This window comes from Anser brachyrhynchus (assembly GCF_964034855.1).
Source record: "Anser brachyrhynchus genome assembly, chromosome: 8".
Taxonomy (NCBI): domain Eukaryota; kingdom Metazoa; phylum Chordata; class Aves; order Anseriformes; family Anatidae; genus Anser; species Anser brachyrhynchus.
Window position 1 is genome coordinate 449,021 of NC_137702.1, and position 15,617 is coordinate 464,637.

Genomic DNA, 15,617 nt, shown 5'->3' on the forward strand with positions numbered 1-15,617 from the left:
TCCATAAGAAAACACTTGAACCTCAAAATATTGTTTAATAGCAAATACTCATCTGAAAGGCATTCGTAAGTAGGTTTCCTGAATATTTTACCTAAAAACATGCTTCAGTTCCGCCAGCTCCTTTTCTTTGATTTGCAGGTCATCTTCTAATCGTTCTATAATTATAGCATATGATTCACTAACTTTCTTCTTCCATTCATCTAACAACAACAAAAAAGACCAACTCATGAAACTTTCAAAACATACAAAAACCAGGAACTGAAATCTGAATGTACCACTAACCAAAACACTAAATTTTAAACACACAATTATACACTATTTCATATATTTTTCTACTGAAGTATTAAAGTTTAATTACAATGTGACAGCCATTAAACCATTCTTGCTACAACCCACATAGATACATATAGACTGAGTTCATAGACAACTAATACGTATGAATCCTTATCAGAAATATTTTTAATTTGTACAAGAGAAAACTTTAACCATAGGTTGCATTTTTCAATTCTTATTACCTAAATCTTAGCATAGACACACAGCATAGAAAGACCAAAGTTTTAAGTTTTTTCTAATGAATTATGAGTTAAATCAACACAATAAATTAAGCTAATATGATCTTACATGATAGCACAAAGAAATTTAATTTACTAGCTTTTTGTCTTTTACAGACTGCATATATGATTTGGATTATTCAATGTAAACTAAGAACAATATAACACCTTATCCGTGAACTCAAGAGTAAATTAGCAATGAGTTATTTCATCAAATATGATTTGTTTCTTGTAGATGGAGGTATGGTATATTGTATTTAAAAAAGCCAACATTAATTACCAGTACAAGTTTGGGTTGGTCTAGATTTATAATTTCCCATTTGTTCAATGTATCTTCTTTGTTTCAGCAAAGTCTTGCAGTAATACGATTCCTTGTTCAAGAGCAGTGACAGTCCCACTGAAAAATACTTTGATAGTCTCTGGCTAAAAATAAACCCTGCGCCAAATGGAATGTCATGCAACAATGACACAGAGCAAAGCAGTGTGTGCTGTCAAGTGTAAAAAAACAATAAAGGTACCTAATCAGCTTGTTTAAATATCTACTGTCTGTTTCAACAGAAATATTTGCGTTCATCTGTTGAATACCTAAAACTGGTGTGAAGGAGGTGAGTTGGCAGCTTGCTCCCAATTTTGTACAGAAAAAGGAATTTATGAAGCTGACTCCCAAGCATACTTTCAGGATCCCCAAGGCATGCTGAGGGTCCTTAGTTTGAAGAGGCTAGAGATGATCTCAACTCTTAACATTAAAATGTATTATAACATACAGAATGGCTTTGGAACTTCTGGGTATTTTAGTCATGAAGTGTAAATTGTATCATATCAGAGAGTACTGACTTCTTGCACTTAAGTAATATTTGTACGTGTTGCTATGCCAAGGAAGTCTCACTGAATTAAACTAGAAAATGAGTTTGCTGTCAGGAATTCAGTACGTTTACTTGGCATTCTTCTGTCCTTATGTGAAGAACCACCACAGAGCTCCAGCCCCTTCACAACCACAGGCAGCATCAGCTCTACAGGCTAACATGTCCATCAGACTGCTAATGAAAGACTTAACCTGGAGAAGACTGGGCTGGTACCTCTTTCAGACTTACTAAGAATGAAGGAGACTCCTGAGTTTGTTGTGCTGCGGGTCCTGCTCCAGATAGAATTTCCCCAGAAATGAAGGAGGATGTATCTGAGCTGCTTTCCTCACACTCCAAGCAGACCATGGACAAGACAGCTGAGGGCCAGGATCTATATGAATACATAAATAAATGCTGTGCTCAATCTAATTTGTTCTGTTTGTTATTATATTAGTTTGGACCCAATGTCACAATAATGTAGGAAAAAACATGATCCAGCTAGGTTGAACAGTGAACAGAGCTCAACACAAACACAAACAAACCATGACACAATGAATCTAGACTGAGTGCACAGATGATTCTTCTGCTTAAGAACCCAGAAAGAAGACCAATTAATTGCAAAATAATATTGCTTTTCACTCACATAAACTGAATCTCCTTGGTAATCTGCTTAGCGCAGGTGTGCTCGTCGGTTGTTTACCCCCTTCATATCCATTTACCTGTTTCCTATCAAATGGAACCACTTTAAAGTCATTTTCCCAGCACATTTTAGGATTTGTGCTGTTTTCTGTATCTCTCTTTTCCTTCTTTTATTGCTTTTTAAAATGTATTTGATATATACATTATATATGTGTATGGTGATATGTATACATATATATATATGTGTGTATATATGTTTAAAGTCTGTTGATTGACCTTGGCAGCTGTTCTGTTTAGTTTTCTGTTAAGGATTTCTGGCAAGAAGATAAGTAAATATAATATACGTGAAATCTTCAACTTGCTGCACCCCACTGTAAACAAACTTGCACTCCTGTGATAGTTCCTGACACATCACGAGCTCATCCATTTATTTGCACTGATTTACACATAAAACCATGGATGTATTTCAGAAGACTGAACTGTTTTGACAATATGCCCTGTGATATGCAACCAAATATTTGCAAAAAGGCACCAGCCTCTTAACCGATACTCCTCATTCAGTTGCCAAGCAACCAGAAGAGCTGTAAATACAGCACAGCAAAGGGTGTCTGCTCTCCCGCTACTTTTATTAGCTTAGTGATGTTTGTTTTTCTTCAAATTTCTAAAAGGCAGCCATGGTTGTGCAGCCCAAGACAAGTTTTTGGCCACCTCCCCTACCCATTAGCGTGCTATGGTAAAAAGGCCTGCCAGGAGACCCCAGCACACATCTATTTCCATGGTCTGGATTAAGGAACTCAGTAACAAGCTTTTTTTCTTTTTACATTAACGGAGGTTTCTGAGCGTTTTGTGATTCATTCATGCACAACAGTTTCAATCTTAAGGAATTTTGCCTTAGATTGTCAAATAAGACAGATCTGCCTATTTCTTTGTCACCAGTGCACTTAGGATCAGCTCTGGAAGAGGGGCCTGCAGCTGGAGCAGCCAGAGGTTGCTGGCTGACACCGGGTGTCAAAATGGCTGCCACTGCTGCGTGCAGTTCGACTACCTCCCTCTCAGGTGTGTGAGGCTCGGCGTTTTCCCCATTTCCACTGTGCGCATGTCTGCACTGCTGCATTTTGCCCTCTCCTTGCTTCTGTGCACAAGCGGTGTGGTTGAAGGCAGCTGCACCAGCTTTGGATGTCTGGAAAGGCTCTGCCTTCAGCCATGCTGCGCTGCATCAGCCTACGTGCCCACAGCACTCCCTCACACGCCGACAACCGAGGCGCTCCTAGCAGCCCTGGCCCTCAGGCAGGTGGCCACCCCCCAGTGTCCATCCTACAGCGGGTCCGGGGAAGAACGGCCATGTGGCGTGATCAAAGTCAGGAGAGGCATGCCTTGTTCCAGACTTTTCCAGTACTATGGATGAAAGCAGTCTGCTTTCACTTTTGTAAACAGCAACAATATTGTTCTTTTTTGTAAAAGCCTGAGGTTTACAAAAAAAAAAAAAACCCTTGCAGTCAAGGACATAAAAATATAACCCTCTCCCCACAACCCCCTGAACATTCCAGGACGTGCCTTGTGGCTTGATCGCTGCATCTTCTCTGCCCTCACAGGGCTTCCTGCACAGAGCAGCTGAGGACGATGCCCCAGCTGCCCGCTTGGCCTGGGTGAGCCGGTGAGAGATGCTGGGCAGCACAGAGTAGCGGGCTCTGCACCGGGTGGGGAACTTGCCATGGCGGTCACTGCACGCACAGCTGGCCTGCAGAGGGGCTTGGCTTCACCCGGCGGTCAGTTACAGGCTTGGAGGCACAGTAGGACTCAAACTGGAAATTTGTCAGTTCAGGCAGAAATCATGGGATAGTCTGAAACAGGTCCATGACAGCTCCTTGGCCCAGGGATCCCCCTTTTTTGGCTGGCTCTGGTGCTGCAGCTCGTGCTGCCTGTGGGGGACATCCCGGGGCTGCTGTCAGTGCCGTGCCCAGCGCTGCTGTCTGCAGGCCTGCTCCTGCAGCTGATGGGGCACTGCTTAGAGGGAAAAGGCTTTCAACAGCATCTAAACGCAAGGCAAGGCGAGGTGAAGCAAAGCCAGAAGCATAAAGGTGAGGTGGGAGGTGAGGTAAGAAGCCACGGGCTGAAGAGCAGAAAATGCATTACACTACAACAGCATTATAAAGTAACAGCACGTAAATTCCATGAGACGGATGTAAAATTATTGGCTTTGAAAGATGCAAATAACGTGCGTAGTATTTGTTCTCTAATTCTTTCTACATCATGAAGTTAGGTAAAAAAACCCATCAGCTTCTATAGTATAATTTTATTCACTGTTTGCAAATGTGAGTAGGTGAATGTTCATTCATAGAGACACTCAGGGTGAACGGTAACTCATATGGACGCTCAGGGAAGATCAGCTTTTGACTGGAAACTACAGCAAGGGAGCATAATGCAGTGAGGCAGTGAAGTCAACATAACTGTTTAGTTCATCAGTATTACACTTCTGAAAACAATTAACAGGTGAATTCTTGAAACATTCACATCATTGTCCCTGAGAAGCAGTTGCAGAATAATTGAATATATGGGTAAAAAAAAAAAAATTAAAACATGCAGAACCTGTTAACCGACTATTTGCAAACAAACAAAAAAGGAGTAAATACATCTACTACTGTGTTAGGCAATTTCTAATTAACATGTATACAAGTAGCACTAACATGTCAAAAGCAATTTTTTTTCACTGTGTATTGTATTCAAATGTAATGTTTACAGAGTATTCAGGCGTACAAATTCATTTGATTAATTTTTAGAGGTTTTACTTCATTTTGCCTGTATGTTTGGAATGTGCAGCTGTCATGCCCGATCTTACAGGGTACCATGCGCAAAATTCTTTTCCCATTTCTGGGTTTAAATGTCCTTCTTAGGGAGGCCCTACAGGACTAAGTCTTTTGAAATGATCGTTATTTAAAATTAATTAGAACATATTCATATCTATCATTTACTTAAAGAGTAAATTTACTGTAAGCTGCTCCTGTACATTTCCATGTAATTGTGGTAACATTCAGATATGTCACAGAAACTGAAATGGACATTAAAATAAAACATGTTATTATAAAAATAAAGCAGAAGGAGCTCAATAGTCCATATAATGAAACAGGTGTTTACAACAGCTTCCATGTGACAGTGGATTAAAGGAAGTGTACAGAAGACTAGTACTGCTATTTTTGTTATCAAAATACTACAGTGGCATTTGCACAGGGATTAATCTTCCACATGCGCAGAGAGGAGAAAATGAATCTATTATATCAGAGATTTAGGAACATGAAGCTGGAAATGCTGAGCAGCACTAACTCCTTGTCCAAGTTAGGCATTTTTTTTTACATTTTACATTTTACCATTTACATCACTTACTGAGAAGATTAGATTAAAAAAAAATCGATGCTTACTTTAATATCATTATGTTATGATCATATCCATAATTGTTTCCTAAGGATGTAAATTTCTTTTGAGATCCAAATGATGGAACTTTCTTTCTTAACTCAGTTCCCCAAATTCCTCTGGCAAAGATAACTTCCAACTGCTCTTGTTTATTTATTTATTTCAGCTGCCTTCCCTTGTGTTCTTTTTTAAGTGCCCAATTGCCCTGATTTCAATTTCCTGCCTAAAAGCTTACTGAAATAATCCCCTTCTCTCAAATTTCATAATATAATATATACAATATGGCTAAATCTCTGTTGATTATAGCATGCTCTGAAAGCAGACAGGGAAATCATTAAGATGATGTTCACTATGAGGCCTATTATTGCACAACAGAGCAAAACTAATTGAATAAAGAAAGCTGACATGAATAAAATGATTAAACATTCATCTTGGCTTTTTTTTTTTTTTTTTTTTTGAGACTGTAGCAGCCTCAGTTGCACTTCAGCATGGATGAAGACAGGCAGTGACGTAGAGGCCCATAGAAATTCTGCATCCATCTAGGAAACTCAACAATCCTTCCTCAAAAGTAAACTCCAGGTTTCAATAGATTCCTCTTGTTCTTAGAAAGTTTTACCTGACTGTCATTTTCAGTATTGCATCCTTCATTAATCAGACTGGAGGAAAATCATAAGCCAGGATTCCACAGCGAGTCATTTTCTGAATCTGGTATTAGAAACCAGCAATCCCTGAATTACAGAACCACAGAATGGCCGAGGTTGGAAGGGACCTCTGAAGACCATCTAGTCCAACCCCCCTGCTGAGCATGACAACCTAGAGCACATTGCGCAGGATGGCATCCAGGCGGGTTTTGAATATTTCCAGAGAAGGAGACTCCACAAACTCTCTGGGAACAATTATCTTACTGTTAAATTTTACTGTGTGCCCTTGGACAAGTCTCTCAATTGCCCTGAGATATGCTTATTTCAGCTGGCTGAATAAGAAAAATGTTGTCAACTGCCTTAACAGTCAAATTGTGAAAGATCAGCTAAACTTTGTAAAATTCAATATAAATAAAATAGATATATGTATTTTGTACATCAATCTTAGATTATTATCATCAGGAACTTTCCAGTCTGAATTCCTTTTAAATTTAGTGAGATTTCATCACATTATAAGATATCCATTGCGTTAAGGACTATAATTTGTTTTAGGTAAAGAACATCCACACTACACATGTAGCTGTAATACATACAGTAAAGAATTATTTAGTGCCTAAAGAAAGACGTTATTTTTCAATTGTGTCATCAAGGATAATGTCACTTCCTCTCTCTTCTTCTCTTGACAAAAATATCATGTTAATTCAGAAGTGACATTACATCCATCATAGACTAAACATTCTCCCTGCCACTACTCTGTTCTGCAGTTCTCACACTTTCTTTGCCTACTAATCTCCTGCTCATCCTTTCCTCAATCAACATGCTTCCCAGGGCAAAGTCCTGCCCCCTGCTTAAATCACAGGCAAAACTCTTAGTGACTTCAATCAAACACAGAATTCATTCCAAGTTTTCAGATTTTATTCTAAAGCTGATACCGCAAATTCAACAAAACTAGCTACTTGCTGTAGCTTGACAGGATAAATCCATGTTGCAGCATTTAAAAGTCTCAAAGAAGCCTGCAAAAAATATGACTCATCTACCAAAGGCTTTCAACAAAAATAATCAAGTTCAATGGATGTGTATTTTAATCTTTCATTTAGACTAGCCATTGACAAATGTATGGCTGGATTTCCAATACCATTATCAATCTTCATGCAGTAATATTATCATGGCATGGTCCATTTTCCTCTATTTGTTAGAATGTTTCCACAACTTTCTAATCTTCTACTTCACAACAATGATTTCATTGAAAATAAAAAAAGCCACAAAGGGTTATGGATACATTAGAAATTTAATGGGCAAACACACAGTTCCTGTGGCTCAGTGGAAAACAGTGGAAGCTTATACATAAAAAGTACTTATAAATAAATGTGGAATCCAAGAATGAAATTACAGAACATGTATGTGAACATGCACACAACTAACTCTATATAAAAAAATACAGGAAAATTATAAAAATAGTATTTTAACACAGAGCTCTGTTTAATGTTTTTCATACATATTACAATATATTTGATTTTAGTTTAAAAAAGAAAAATAATACAAATACAGATATTTCAATATCTGTGGAATAAATTCATTCATTCTACTGACATGACTGATGGCTAATATTGACCAAAATTTGCTTTCCAAAATTTTAGACAAGAATATTTATTGCAGAAGGAAAGTGTGGAATGGCATAAAGACTTAAAGCAGAGTAATGTTTCTTACCTGGAAGGTCAAATATATGCTTATTCAATTATAACAGTATTAGCTAGCATGTCTCAGAGGATAACATTTTGTGCAGGACTGTGAGTAGAGGCGGTCATTTCTTACCTTTCTGGCCTGCAGCCGGTCCAGCACATCTGAGTGGTTCAAGGAAGGTCAGGAGCACTCCGAGAAAGGAATTCTGAGAGAGAAATACTCCAATACCTCCTTCTTTTCCTTGTGCACTTGGTGGACTGACAGAGGCAGCTTGTTGACCCAGGTGCCAACCATGACAGTGTAAGACTTTGGCCAGGTCTCCGCTCCTTCCTTATTTGTGTTTGCTGGGAAGGAACACTGCCTATAAGACCACACCAGCTGCTATTTCATCATATCTACCCCAATACTATGCAAAACTGTTTAGTAAGTGTACTTTTATTTTTACTTTTTTTTTTTTTCCCCATTACTTATGTGTCAGAAGCAAATCCATTTCCCATTTATACCCAGGTTGCTTTCAGCAATGAAATACATGGTACTTACTACTTTGTAGATGGCATAAGAAAGATGCCATTAGGGAATTCAGTCAGCAGGGAGACAAACATTGTAATAATGAAGTTACAGGAAGCTCGATAAAAAAAATCAGATAATATTTGTCCTTCTTTACAATACTGAGCATTAAAATAAGAGTGACTTTGAAAAGCAGGCCAAGTTACTACCTGATTTGGCATCTTTTCCCCTATCTTTGATTATAATCCAAACCTCTTCTTCCTTCTGAAGCAACTCAACACAGGATATTTTGCTAGTGTGATTAAATTATCAGCTTTAGAAGTGCTTAGAATTATCAGAGCACTCAAATTGTTCATAAATAGAACTTGCAGAGTTTTATGAGAGAAATTTTCAATGGGTTGCAAAATATGGAAAGAAAACTGAAAACAACATTATTCTCTGGGAGAAACCTGAAGTGTTAACAGAATACATGTGGATGTAAGAAAAACTAACCAAAACCAAAGCTCAATGCCAGACCTCTGAAAAGGATCTGCCACAGCCTATTGTCAGTTATTATGCAGCTATTACACATAGGTACGCTGAGAGAATTTCAGGTATCCTGAAGTGATAGGGAACCTGGAATGATAAAGTAACTGTAGCAGTTAGTTTCTGGTAACATTTTGGAAAACAAACAGAATCTTACACTCCAAGTAGCAATAGAATGGACAAGTCGAACAGGTGTCCTACCTCTGACAGCACATTGAAGATGGAGTCCCCAGAAATGAGAGTAGTTCAGTAAAAGCAAACGGAGCCAACCTGCAGAATGACTGCACATCCCTGGCTGGGATGGAGTTAACTTTCCCTGCAGCAGCCCGTACAGACTGTACTCGGCACCTGTAGCTAGAACAGCACTGGTGTCACACCAGCGTCGCGTCTGCTGCTGAGCAGTGCTGGCACAGCATCAGGACTCCCTCCAGACCACCCCCAGTCCCCCACAACCCCAGCAGGTTGGGGGTGTGCAAGAGGTGGGGAGGGGACATCAGCAGGGCAGCTGACCTAAACCCACCCGAGGGATATCCCACGCCGCACAGTGCCACACTCAGCAGTAAGATGCGGGAAAGGGGGAGGAGAGGGGAAGCTCTCATTATGAAGACGACTGTCCTCCCAAACAACCACTACACCTATTGAGGCCCTGCTTCCTGGGACATGGCTGAACGTTGCTTGTTGATGGGAAGTAGAGAATAATTTTTTTTTCCTCTCTGTGCTTTTGTGAGGCTTTTGCTCTTTCTTTCTTTCTTTCTTTTTTTTTTTCCCTCTTCCCTTCCCCTTTAATTAAATTATTCTTATCTCAACCCATGAGGTTTGTTTTTTTTTTTTCTTTCCAGCATACTTTCTTCTCCACTTCTTCTTCTGAGGAGGGGGAGTGAGGGAACGGTTATGTTGGGAGTTCAGCTGCCCAGTAAGGTAAAACCACCAATGTGGCTCAAAAAAGAGAAGCTAAACTGAATCCTGACTTTGGGAGAATTAGGGGTCAATTTCTTTTTCCATTAAAAAGGAGACTGTACAACACAAAATGAAACATGAAAACCCACTGATAAATGCAAGAGAAAAAGATGCATTATGTTGCTGTCAAATTACAGTTACAGAATACACAACACATTCTTAATAATGTGAAATGGAAAAAATAAAAAAGCAGTCATTACAGAAGACAAATTAAAAATAAATGATTTATCTGAATATAAACTTTGTGCAAACCTTTTTTCACCTTGTATTACAAAAGCATGGACTGATTACTTACATAATGAACTGCTGAAAATAATGTGAATGAATACATACATAGGCTTGTATGCTCTCTGTGAATAGCATTTTTGTGGTGCCACGACCTAAGACAGAATATGGAGCTAGATGGAGCAATAGAAACCAAAAGATTTCTGTTTATCGTTATTACACGGTAGGTAATATTATCTGTTTCCCCAAAGATGTGCATTGTGGTACCACTCAAAATACTTCATCTCTCTGTTGTTTAGTCCACTGGTCTGCATGAGGATTAAACATCACTCCAAGGACTATGACAGTTCAGTTTAGAGAAGTGCAAATTTGCCCATGACATGTATCAGTATCTCGGTGGATAACAAAAAGTTGATAGCTGCCCACTCAATCTAACACCTCCCAAATAATTAAACAGTAATCCCCACCCCACGAAAGTGGCCATGGCACCAAGCCTGCTGGAGTTCAAGTGTTTGGACAATGCTCTTGGACATATGTTTTAAATTTTAGTTAGTCCTGTGTACAACCAGGAGGTAGACCCTAAGATTGTTGCAGGTCCCTTCCAACTCAGGATATTCTACGTTTCTACAAAAAATTGACATGTCTTGATGGCAGGTATTGACCCCAATGTTATTACTCATAAGGGAAAGGTTGATTTCTCACGCAAATACTTTTTCTCTGACGAAAAACAGTAAGTACAAAAAAATACAAAATTAAAAAAAAGGAAAGGAAATTATTAATGCTTCGATAGGATGTCCCGATTAAAAAAAATAAAATCAATTTACCTATACCTATTTGAAACACTATTGTAAAAAGGCAGTAGGAACAGTGAGAAACATAAATTACTGCTAAACTATATCATGCTGTTAGAGCCAATGAGAAGATCTGTGTACTTTTTCCTTATGATTATTACAATCTGGGAAGTAATACATCATCCACAATGAAAGACAGGAAATTTCTTCAAGTACCAATCCTTCTACAAATCAGATTTCTCTTTTTGTCTTTGTAGACAGATTTCATCATAAATTTGATTCCTAAATTTCAACATATCTTCCACATCTTTGTAGGAAAGCATTTCTTCAACAGACAGGAGCTTAAAGCCATGCAATTTAAAAGCCGACTTGTGCTGCACAGAATTTAACATGTTTAATGACATTCTAACTGATTCACTTAAACTAGAACAAACAGGAAAAATCCTAGCAGTCCACAACCCAAACTGGGTATTATCACTGGAGAAGAGCTGGTTTGAAACCTGTACACCCCAGAGGTCCAAGCATTCCAGTAAGCTGACCCCAAAAAATTGTAGTGAATATATATCTGAAAGCAATTTCACACTCTTTTTCAAGTCATCTTCTACACTAAATACCATACTTGCATACTTTACTTGATCATCAATTTTTATACTCAATGAACACAGGAAACAGTTTGAAGGTATGTCTACTCTCAAATTTACATAGGATCCACTAATAATGCAGTTCTTCCCTACTAAGACTTCAGGTCCAATTCTAGAGTATTCAATAACGGATCCAGGTCCTATAAAACACCCAGGCTCAAGTATGCTTTGAATGACACTTGCTGATCTATCCAAGGTCTCAGCTTTGTCTGAAAAGATGCTAAAAGCCTCAGACAGTAAATCAAGCTCAAATTTCAGTTTGCTATCAGATGTAAAATGAAACAAGTACTCCTGAGTAGTTCCAATGTGATAAAACTTAGAGTTGTTTAAGACTATAACATTAAGTGGAGTTCCTTTCAGAACAGAATATAGCTTCTGCCGTACTTCTACTAACTGCGATTCCTCTTTTGTGACGTTACTTGTATTTTTTGTGTAATCTTGAGTGGCTCCAGGTCCCAGGGCCTGAAGGAAGTCACCATATGCATCTATTTCACAGCAAAGAGTATCCATCTGCTTATAAAATATCAATAATTGTTTTGCAATGCTGTGATCCATGTAAAATATACTGTCTGTATACACACACTCTGAGTCCATTTCTGAGTCACTGTGGTCTCCAGAGGAACATGGCTGAGAACAATTCCCTCTTACACATACTGCACCACACTGGCGCATTGTCTCAACATCAGGCTTGTGTAGGAAATGATGGCAAGATGCGTATTCAAGTCCTCCTTTTCCTGAAAAACTGGATGGATCTAAAACAAACACTCCATGAGTGGTCCCAACTGTCAAATCTGAAGGGTGAGCTAAAGCAGTAAATCCAGGTTTATCAAATGTGATTGTTTCTGCAACTCCAGTGCTGTAAAGTTCTATGTCATCTGAACAAGTAATGAGAATTCCTGGTTTCATGTGACTGGGGAAATCAATGTACATAGCAAGCTTAAGCTCCAACATCTGGTAAACAGGATCACCAAAAGGCAAAGCTGTGAAAATCTTCCCCAGTGCACTTGCATTTGGTAAACGTTGACTATAACCACCTGAAAAAAAAAGACATTTTTAATTACAGAGTATATATACAGTCTCTTAAGAAAGTGTAAGTAAGCATAAACAAAACCTGTACGGCTACATAGCTTGATCATATACTATGTATTCCTTAGAAAATGTCAGATTTTTAAAAAATCATCCTTCTTCTTAAACATTTCTCAAGGCAGATCTGACCTTATGTCCAAAATTTAGTATGTCTTAAGTAGCTTTTATTTAAACAGTTGTTGATTTCATTACCTTTACTTTGCTTCAGAGCTGGAATCTGAACCGTGTGTCTATTAACTAAAGTGACGAAATCAAATGACTCCTGCTCTTTGCTTGAAAATAAAGAAAAAATGCCTCAAAGCAATTTTAAATCAGAGATGAGTCAAATAAGCAGCAATTTGGTAAGGTGACCGGTTATTACCTTGTTTCTTTTTCCTCTGCAAAAGAGACAGAGTTTTCCAGCTAACAGCTTTTGGAAGTGTTCTGACTAGTTGGGTAAGGTGGTAAGTATTCATTCTGTACGTATTTATGAGGACCCCCTTGGGCAGACCAGGCTGCTTAAACTGGCATGCCAAGGCAGAAGATTAATTTAGATACTGTGAATTACATTTTCTTCTCCACTGACTGACTGAACAACTTAAATATTGAAAACAAATGCTTAAGTGATGGCAACGCCTCCAGAAGTTTCAGCTGAAATTCAAATGATCAGATCAGCGATGTTTGGGATTATTTTTCTAAGGGAACTGTATTTCAGAACTCTTATTACTTACCTGCCAACATATTTTTTTAAAAATAAAAAGGTATGATTTAAAAGTGTGGCATGTCAAACAGTATTTACCAGAATGAATTAGCAGCACAATAAAAGAAGTCCATTTATCACCATAGAGATTCTCTAAGCACTGGAGAACATGAAGTGTCGATCCACCATTTCCTAAAGGAAGAAATATTTTATTACCGGCTGAAAAGAACACCAATAATGTATGTATTGACACGTGAAGCATACTGGGATCTGGTGCTATGGTAGGGTGATCAGGTATTGTTTTTTAAATGTTGCTTCATTCTGCTGTAGAAAATAAGCTGTGATTTGTTTTTTAAAAGTCCTCGTGACTGCAGAGATAATTTTTTTTAACAAACTGTAAATGGATGCACAGATATCCATCTGAAATTTCCTCAACCAGTTCTGACAGCATAGTCTTTCTACTGCACCATAGTTGATAAAATCATACAAAGATGATGGACACTCACTCAGGAAACTCTGCACTCAAAGAGAAGGGCACCTCGAACAGGCAGGTCTTGTGAAAAGACATGCTTTTTCCTCCTATTCCTTCTCTGAGCAACCTCAGCATTTGAAGTGTTTCATCATTTCAACAGGCCATAACTTGCCAAGAAAATTGGCTCCAGCATGAAATACGTCACACAAAAGTTCACTAGTGAGTTGATGCAAGCTTTCCAAAGTATTTTTGACATTTACAATAAGGAAATGAGGGAAAAGTATAATTGTTTGGGATTTTTTTTTTGGTGCTTCTACAACTTAGAACAGCTGGATTGCTGAAAACTAATCCTTGCCTACTATTTTATACTGCAGATATACTACTGAGATTAGTTACCTTCTACAGCAAAGTGAACTACTTATTATAGGATGACATTATGGATAGTAAGACTACTTTCTTCTAGGTTTTTGTTGCACAGTGGTTAATGTATTGGAATAGAATCAGTTTAAATTTATCAGGTTAAGCTAAGTAGTAAGAATTTATTAAAAAAACAACCAAACAAAAAACCACCATGAGTTAGTGATATTCTGTATTCTATATGCGGAAGAGTGCCCTACGGCATCATCAACATATCCTCACTCAAAACCACCATGATAGAGTCCCAGTTACCACAATGGAAATTTTAATTGCCAAAACATACTTACACGCAGTCCAAAAAGCACCAAACCCGTGATGTTTGCAGCTGTGCACGTGAATCAAAATAACATACTATGTAATGATGCGGAACCTACTTTTGTATTCCAAATAATACTTCAAGTTTTAGCAGATTTTGGAGCCCTTCCACTGCAAGAGGCAGCTGTCACAGCACTTAAACACAAAGCCGACTTCTGCCTGACTGAAAGTGATCATAATTATATAAGCACAGGATAGAGGAATAAGAAAATGGAATGACTACACAGGGCATTAAGTGAGTACAACTCACGCAACGACCTTTGCAGGAACTAGCGTCAGAGCAGTCCTATGCCCAGCGGGATCCTGATCGCTGGGGACTGACCAGAGGACCACGGGGCCCCTCTGTCCCTCTGCAGCCAAAGCGACCTTCCTGCGCAACGGACCGCCCGATGAAATCCTGCTCCCCGCCACGGCACCGAGAAAGCTGGCCATGAAATGCGCACCGATTTTGGGTCCCGGTGGATCCACAAAGACGTGGTACCGCACGCCCAGAGGAAGCTGCCCTGCCGCCAGCTTCGCGGCCAGCTGCCGCCGGTACGCCAGCTCCTGCTCTCCGTCGGCGGCGGTGATGGCGACGAGGTCCCAGAACTCTCCGGGGCGCACGGCTCTGCCTGCCCGGCGGAGCGGAACTCGGGTCAGAGCCGGGGCCGGGGCCGGAGCCGGGCCCGCCTCCCGGCGCCGCGGGCCCCGAGCGCTGCCCACCCCCGCGGCCCCCCGCCCCGCCGCCCCCGGCCCGCCTCCGCCGCCCCACCTCGGAGCGCGCCGAACCGCGCCAGCCGCCGCCCCGTGGCCTCCCGCCGCGCCGCGCTCCGCTCGCCCGCCGCCGGCATGGCTCCGCGCCCCGCCCGGCGCCGCTGCGGCCTAGGCGGAAGAGCCGGGCTGGGAGCGGGGCCGGGGCCGGGGCCGGGGCCGGGGCCGGGGCCGGGGCCGGGGCCGGGGGCGGGCCGGCGGCGCGGCGGGGCGGGAGCGTGCGGCGGCCGCAGGCAGCGGCGCTGCTCGGTGCGCGGCTGCTGGGGCCCGGGCCGCTCCGCTGCGCTGTGGCCGAGCGCATGAAGTCTCGCCGTGTGTGAATCCTACCGTAAAAGTAGCTCTAAAAGCGCTGCAGGTGTTGAAAAGCAGCTACTTAAAAAAATCAAGGATTTTTTTTTTATTCATTATTTTTTAAAAAAAGGTTGCCAAAAAATCCATAGTTCTTCTATGTCTGTAGACTGCTGGCAGAAGATTAAATAAATAAATACTCCACC

The 15,617-nt window shown here is 40.3% G+C and overlaps 2 protein-coding genes and 1 long non-coding RNA gene across 7 annotated transcripts in view; 1 reads left to right on the plus strand and 2 right to left on the minus strand.

Moving 5' to 3' along the window:
* Positions 1-2,190, minus strand: part of LOC308198929 (serine/threonine-protein kinase TNNI3K) — a 73,956-nt gene extending 71,766 nt beyond the window's left edge. Inside the window, exons 1-2 of one of the 2 annotated variants that reach the window (XM_080602194.1) lie at positions 1,643-2,190; positions 92-200 (exon numbers count right to left, since the gene is read on the minus strand). Coding sequence is in view for 1 of the 2 variants with exons in the window: in XM_080602193.1 (XP_080458319.1) it covers positions 92-200; positions 832-871 (149 nt within the window). In the remaining variant the exon portion in view is untranslated. Of the gene's footprint in view, positions 1-91; positions 201-831; positions 1,053-1,642 lie in introns of those variants that run through there. The other variant, XM_080602193.1, reaches the window with a different exon arrangement.
* A 1,261-nt stretch (positions 2,191-3,451) lies between these two features.
* On the plus strand, positions 3,452-10,744 carry LOC308198935. Its single transcript, XR_013954292.1, has 2 exons — positions 3,452-4,110; positions 5,905-10,744. It is a non-coding gene; the product is annotated as an uncharacterized lncRNA (long non-coding RNA).
* FPGT (fucose-1-phosphate guanylyltransferase) lies at positions 9,819-15,557 on the minus strand. Of its 4 annotated transcripts, none has more exons than XM_080602195.1 (4): positions 15,125-15,557; positions 14,696-14,984; positions 13,269-13,361; positions 9,819-12,438 (listed from the first exon to the last, which is right to left on the minus strand). In XM_080602195.1, the coding sequence occupies exons 1-4, from the start codon at positions 15,422-15,424 to the stop codon at positions 10,988-10,990; spliced, it is 2,133 nt and encodes a 710-aa protein (XP_080458321.1). In that variant the 5' UTR covers positions 15,425-15,557; the 3' UTR covers positions 9,819-10,987. The 4 variants fall into 4 exon arrangements, with proteins under 4 accessions (XP_080458321.1, XP_080458322.1, XP_080458323.1 ...); XM_080602196.1 differs by having other exon boundaries at positions 14,817-14,984; positions 15,125-15,279; XM_080602197.1 differs by lacking the exon at positions 13,269-13,361 and having other exon boundaries at positions 14,817-14,984; positions 15,125-15,279.
* Between the last annotated feature and the right edge of the window lie 60 nt (positions 15,558-15,617).